Consider the following 7381-nt stretch of genomic DNA (forward strand, 5'->3'; position numbering starts at 1 on the left):
GATAGATAGATAGATAGATAGATAGATAGATAGATAGATAGATAGATAGATAGATATAGTGGTGTTTCATTTTAATCACAGAAAAATGTGATTTTGGGTTACTTTTTAAATTGGTTTATGCTATATAAATATATATATATGTAGTGGTGTTTTATTTTAATCACAGAAAAATGTGGGTTTGGGGTTACTTTTTTAATCCAAAAATTGGGGATTTTTTTTAATCAGAGAAAACCACAATCCCTGCAAATAAGTACAGTACTAAAAACAATAGGTTTGTCCAGCCATGCAGTTAACTTTTTACTTGTTAGCGAAGAGTTACAGAGTTTTTTAAACACCCTGTATCCTAGTCTGGATTTGTGTATTAATCTTCATTGTTTCTACTAACAGCAGAAGTGTAGCTGGCCAGGGGGTAAATTTCTCTGCACATCCAAGTGCTGAGTGGTTGCAATTGTTTGCAATGATATTGTTTCACACGGCTTACTCGGCAAAATCCATTCTGCATAAATTCAATTTCCTGTTTCCCCCTGTAACTTCCAACCCCTGAAGAGAGTAGGTAGCTTGTGTCAAGCTCCTCCTAATTCTGAACTGTTAAGATTGCAGGAAAGTACTCAACTAAAAGTAGATAAATAATGATCATAGTTTTAGAGCACAAATCTCATTTTATTTCTCTGGATGAGCTGAACAGCAAGTAGTAAAGTGTATTGTTGTTTAATGTTAAAAATATACAGTGTTTGGGGAAGTGAACTGATTTGTTTGGGCAGATTACTCATATTGAAACTAAAACTGCATGTTTGTTTCTTTAGGAGACCCAGGAGCAGAAAAACGCAGATCATCAAGCAACCATGTCAGGTATTTCATATTTGTCTAACAATTTTGTAGCACTGGAGCAAGAGATCAGTCTCCCAATAATTTACTGAGTTAAATTTAGCATTGTTCATGAAGAATTGTGTTTGTGCATATGTGTATTTTAATCATATTCTGAAATGGTTTGCTTAGTCCATAGGTATAGTTGGGTAAATTACAAATAAATTACATTATAATGCCTCACATTGAATTTGCTGATAGGTAAGGCACCTTCTATCATGGATAAGCACATAAATATTGCCTAATTACAAGTTTCCCATCAATGATAAGTGTGAGCCACAGATGTAACTCAGAATATATTCATGATATGTATAATCTATTGATTCTAATCCATGCTTCCACTTAGACCTTTCTGAACACTACGGTAAATTAATGGATGTTGATACAACTGGGGCTTCCATTGAAACTGGAAAACAAGAAGGTCTAAGCTATGGAGGTAGGCATTATTTGGCTTTAGAGCACTGGTAAATGCATATTATAAATAAATATGTTTAACTTTTAATTATTCCTGAGAGATGTTTCTTTTCCCTTCAACAAATCAAACTTGACTTGTACAATTCATTTCTATTGTATTTACAAAAAGGTGCTCTTGAGGTGTTCTGGGGAATCTTCAGAACAATCTGAGAAATACCCAAAGTCTTAGGGACCAAATTCCAAGTGCAGCAGTCTTTTCTCTTGTTCTTTGAGAGAGTCCCCTGTACTCTGAGCTATTATTTTTGTGCATTGCCTCCCAAATATGTCTACACCAAAGATAATTAAACCTTTTGTAGCATAAAGTTTTGGAGTGAAGACAATTCCTACTTATTTCTAAGATCACCATGTTATATAGAATGGGGGATGGTAAGCAGCCATGGCACAAATTAGCCTTGAACCCTCCTTGCATGCCACTCCAATACCCTTCCTCTGCCTGCTCTGCCATTCTGCTTTTTTGCTCCCTACTGTGCTTCCTGCCCAATCTTCTTCCTTGCTTTCTTCCTCCTATCCTATCTACTGCTGTGCTGCTTGTCCTCTCCCTGATCTCCTGCATGCCATTTGTGGCACTTAGGTTGGCCACCCCTGCCAAAACACTGCCATCTCCATTTGAAATTTCCTATATTCTAGAATTAATTTATAGTTATGCCTAGATTTAGGCACTTTTTTCAGCCATGGATGGATGCTGATTACTAATTACTAATTCTATCTATATAGATTATAAGGGTTTTTAAATGTTAAATGTAGCCATATTGTTGTCTTTTGGAGGAGTACCTCCCAACTTCTTTGAAACAAAAAAAAATGGCATTTACATTTACTACAGGAGTGACTGCTTCAGAAAAGATTGCTGAAAGAGATTTAAAGAATCTGCAAAAATATGAAACCAAGATTAAGAATGTTGGTAAAAAACTGGGTGTAGATCCAGCTCTGATTGCTGCTATCATCTCCCGAGAGTCTCATGGTGGAATAGTCCTGAAGGACGGCTGGGGTGACAGAGGAAACGGATTTGGTTTAATGCAGGTATTTATCAGCAAACTCAAAAACTGCAGCCATCTCTTTTGTGTCAGAAAGAACCATAACAAATTATGAGGATTTTGCTTTGCAGGTCATCTCCACCCTGGTGCCAAAAACTTGAGCAAAAATTTAGCCTTTTGTATTAACATGCCCCAAAACAGCATGTCTGGCTAATTCCTCCCCATAAGAACTATAAATAGTGACCTGACCATTGTAATTGGCACCCTGAATGGGTTAGTCACTTTCCAGACACAGAAGTTGATCCTTGCTTGAGGTACAGCCTAGAGACAAAGTGTTGGAGAAGATGAAGTACAGCATAATGTGAGTTAATAGTGCCACGTTCCACATTTTTGAGTTGTATGGTTTGGTGTTTACGTGAAATAAATTAAGCTAGATTTTCTTTTACCATACAACAGTTCGTGTTGCTTTGGCTGCCTAAAGGGACTAATGCCCCTCAAGGACAACCAGTATGTGGAGTGCCCCTTGGCAGGTATAAATCTGATGTTCTTCTTGATCCCCAGTATAGCAGGGGGAATCCAGGTTGCGGGCAAGAGCCTGGAGATAATGCATTGCATTACAGCTACTGTCTGCTTCCCAGAATGCATTGGTTTGCCTAGAAAGGAAAGGATCTGATTTATTGTTGTTCCTGCTTCAGAGTACAGTACCTTACCAGAAACGGTTCACTAAGCTCAGAGGCTCAGGCTGCAGCTACGTTAAAAGTGCGTTTAGACAAGTTCTTCCCCATGCACTGCAAAATGCCACTGGCAAAAAGGCAGGGAAAACCAGAGCTCATTTCTGTATTCATGTCCTACTCCATTGGCCACATTTTACCCTCATCAGCAGGATTCCCAAACAGGCCCTGCCCACATTCCGACAATCTTTTACACAATGTGCCAGTGCTCCAGACTCACCCTTATCTCTCCGCACATCAGCCAATTCCGTGACTGCAGGAAAAAGAAGTGAAAACATTGCTCACAGAGAACTGTAAAAATGAACACAGCCTGTACATCCCTAAAATCCATAAAGAACCCTTGAAAAAAAAATCTTTTGGTGCCAGGATATTCTTCCTTGACTCTTCTAGGTTGATAAACGACACCATGAAATTGTTGGTACATGGGACAGTGAAGAGCATATTACGCAAGGTACAGAGATTTTGTGTGGGATGATAAAAGAGATCCAGAAGAAATTCCCACAATGGAAGAGAGAACAACAGCTAAAAGGTACAAAACTATTGGCTCCAAAATATTTCATGCAACAAAATCCCATTCCTTAGTTTGGTAGAGTTTGTCTTAGCTCCACAGGCCACATGAGTAGAGTGGGGGTGGTCCACAGGTTGGATTGGGCCCTGTGCTGCCTCTGCCTGGCCCTTCAAGCCAGGATTGGGGCTCTATACCACCTCTGCCTGGCCCTGTGTGCTGCAATTGGGGCCCCATGTCACCCTGTGCTCCTGATCTAGCATGCACAACCACAGCTCGTGGGGGTTCCATGCAGGGAGCCCCATGAGCTGGATGACCCAGCACCAGCAGCTGGATCTGGTCCACAAGTGCACCTGCCTTAGTTCATGTCAAATCTGCACATAAATAAATGCAAATCATGTTTACTGCTTTTCAGTAAAAAATGGTGAAGAGCATATTTTATATATAGCTTTCTTCACAGATAATGGCACTTCATAAAAATAAGTTCTGTATGTAATATTAGATATGCTCAAAAGAGTTGCGCACTAAAGGAAGGAACTTCAGAGGTGAAATTGTTCTTGTTTTCTTACAAAAGAAAAAGTTTCTCATAAGTATTTGTTTTATTTTAATTTCAGGTGGGATTTCTGCCTATAATGCAGGGCCTAAGAACGTTCAGAGCTATGAGAGAATGGACATTGGCACAACTAAGAATGATTATGCCAATGACGTTGTTGCAAGAGCCAAATTTTATAAGAGAAATGGATACTGAGAATGCTGGTTGTACAGAGATTGTATTTTAAAAGCAGACTGAGTCAAATAGTGACTAGTACTTGGATTTCCAACAGAAATACTGAAAAAGGGGGAAAAATGTTACAAGCTTCAAGGGGCTCTCTTTTAGTTTAGATTAAACTGAGTTTAAAAATTTAGTTATGTATTAGTGATAGTACATTAGGTCATTTAATGATAGGTCATTAAAACTGGAAGTCTTATCTCCAATTTCGCTTCCGCTATTTCTTTTCTTTTTTGTGTGTGCTTCACTCGGATTAAACAGTGTACATAGTCATATTAGCTTTCAGCTTCTCAGATACTAGTGCACAATGCTGCAAAAGAAAAAGTAACGCCGCAAGAATAGCAATCCAAACAAAATTGGAAAGGCCTGGGCTACAAGAAGAAAACTACATAATTACTCAAATTTAGATATTCAGACATTTTGATATTCACTACTTTACTAATCATTACATCAATCTTGCACTTGCTTTAAACAGAAATATATAAAAAAGGCAACCTTTAAAAAGAATCTGTACTACTGACTCAAATTATATCCTTCCAAAGCAACTGTTCTCAATTTTTGGTAATATGAGCCAAAGATGATTCCAAGTAGCTTGTTTTATTGAGGGCAGGGGAAATACTTTCTTTAAAAAAATAATTGGTTTTAGGTTCTTTGCAACTGTAAGGGTTATCAGACATACGTTGTTGCAACAAACAGACTTACTGAAAATGCATATTCTTGCATATTCTTGAGAAATCCTCAATGCATAAGTTGAAATAAGGGCATGTAAATACATGTAAAAATTATTTATATGTTTTAAAACACTATCTTTCTATACAATGAACTTCAAAAGAAAAACTGCACATGATTGTGCATTATAACATTTTGGGTTTCTTGGCTGAAACAGCCAAGATATTTTTAAACTATTTGAAGTCACAAGGAGGGGAATGAATGTGGCTTGAGAAAGAGGAGGAGCAAGAGCGAAGGGGAGTATGATTTGGGGCCTAAGGCTGAAAAAAATAAAGATCACTGGTAAAGTAAAGATGTGTTAATGAGCATCCTGTGAACAGTACTATTCTTTATTCTGTTAAAAATCCCATGTAGTTTACTACAATTTTTACAACGTCCAGAATACCAACTACCAAAGAAAGCAACAGCACAGAAACGGGGTTTATACTACTTCCATTTCTTCTCTAAGGCAAAGAATGTGTTCTCTCAAACATCTTGTGAAATCCTTCTTTACAAATAATTTGCATCTATTGCTCTCTTAGTCTTGTTACACCCTAAAAAAACTACCACAGCTATGTATGGTGAGTACTCAGGAGGACAGTATCTCCTGGCAGTGGTCCGTGTTGTGCCTCCCACCACCGCACAGGCAAGGGATGCTCAGCTGGTGCACGGCTCCTGGGGCAAAGGCAGTGAGGCACAGAGCTCCAGCCTGCAGAGGACAGCCCACCTCCATCCCATACACAAATCTGGGGGACATGTACCCCGCAAGCCTCCCCTGGGGTGTGTGCAGCAGTGGGGAGCTGCGTCGCCCTACACCCCTTGACAAGCCACCTCCAGCTGTCCCACAATCTTCCCCAAACCCTGCCCCACTCCCTCTCTTACCACGGGGGTCTCAATCTGCCCCCACTCCACCCCTTCCCTCTCCCCACCCTCCCCTCCACACTTATCTGTTGGGCAGTTCCTGTCTGTACGTGTGTGTCTACATGTTCAGGGCCGTCCCTGGGGTTGGGATGCGAATTGGCACGACTGCCCCAGGCCCCGTGGTTAGTGTCACATAGGCCCCGCCATGGCCACCGAGTGCTGCTGGCTGTGGCCCCCGGCCCCTCCGCTCTCAGCTTTCAAATCTGGAAATGAGGCAGTAGAGTTGTGCAGAAGGCATCCCTGCTGCTGCTCTTGAGCATTTTGGCTTGTTTGGGTGGGGCAGGGCGGATGACCTTAATGTAGTTTGCTGCCTCGTGTTGAGGTGTGGCAGGGGTGAACACTTGTGCCCTTTGCGGTGTGCTCAGGAGCATTGCATCTCAGTCCAGAAGAGCCTTAAATGTACCTAAACTTAATATTTACATTGTCAAACAATTAAAAATCTGTTTCCTTTAAGTTGTACAGGTATGCAGTACAAGCTTCTCAGAGGTACTCTCAGGAGTACCACAGAAGCAGTGTAGACTGTCCCTTAACGGTTCAGTAAACATCTGTAAACCTAAAGGCATGGTTACTCTGAATACATTTGTGTGAAATATTAATGCATCACTCTCATCGCAAGCTGGCAAAAAACAGTTAGTTGGATTTGGACTTTGGTTATGACATTTTTACTACAATAAACGTTCTGAGGCTGACCCAGAAATAATGTATACAGGCAAGAGTCATATTCTCTATTGTTTTGCTATGAAACAGGAAAGAAATGGATCTAACTTGAGAATTTAAAACATACAAACATTGGCATGGTGTTTTGAACATGTTTTGCCAGAGTAACACCAAACACAAACTTCCTCTTCACTTCTTAGTTCCCTATTCTTTTCCTCTGCCACCGAGGAACCGTGCATCATTTGTGACAGCTGTATTTATTTCAGTTTAGATCCATGCATTTATTAAAGCATACTACCATGTTATGTGTTTCCAGTGTGGTTGGGTTCCCTCTGTTGGGCACTCATGAGATTGCTGCAAGGTAATCCAACTGCTGAGTGCCTTTAGCTCAGGGTGGGCAATTATTTCAGGCAGAGGGCCGCTTACTGAGTTTTGGCAAACCATCAAGGGTCGCATGACAGGCAGCCAGGGGCAGATAAATACTAATTTTCTTAATTTTGAGGGAGACCCATGGGTCAGATAGAATGGCCTGGTGGGCCACATGTGGCCCCTGGGCCACATTTTGCCCACCCCTGCTTTAGCTGCTAGAACTGAGTAGCACATTCCAGCTTCTCCTGCATCTCATGGCCCATCTGCCAAACTACCTTTCTAGCTCAGAATGGCTTCTCCAGGCTCAAATAAACCACTCCCAAACTCCTGTTACAAGTCTTCCCCATCTTTCCCTTCTTCTATATACAACACTTCAGCCACTTGTATCAAGTCTCTATTGACACCTAGTTTG

At 40.7% G+C, this 7381-nt stretch overlaps 1 protein-coding gene across 1 annotated transcript; it reads left to right on the forward strand.

The window, feature by feature from the left end:
* The first annotated feature begins 442 nt into the window (after positions 1-442).
* LOC109303349 (lysozyme g-like) lies at positions 443-4520 on the forward strand. The gene is given in 7 exon segments (XM_019525553.1): positions 443-521; positions 524-549; positions 804-849; positions 1211-1300; positions 2159-2355; positions 3431-3569; positions 4160-4520. Coding segments are annotated over 7 exon segments (696 nt in total). The 5' UTR covers positions 443-457; the 3' UTR covers positions 4294-4520.
* Positions 4521-7381: the final 2861 nt, after the last annotated feature.

Source organism: Gavialis gangeticus, unplaced genomic scaffold, assembly GCF_001723915.1.
Source record: "Gavialis gangeticus isolate Ggan-Ray unplaced genomic scaffold, GavGan_comp1, whole genome shotgun sequence".
Lineage (NCBI taxonomy): Eukaryota > Metazoa > Chordata > Crocodylia > Gavialidae > Gavialis > Gavialis gangeticus.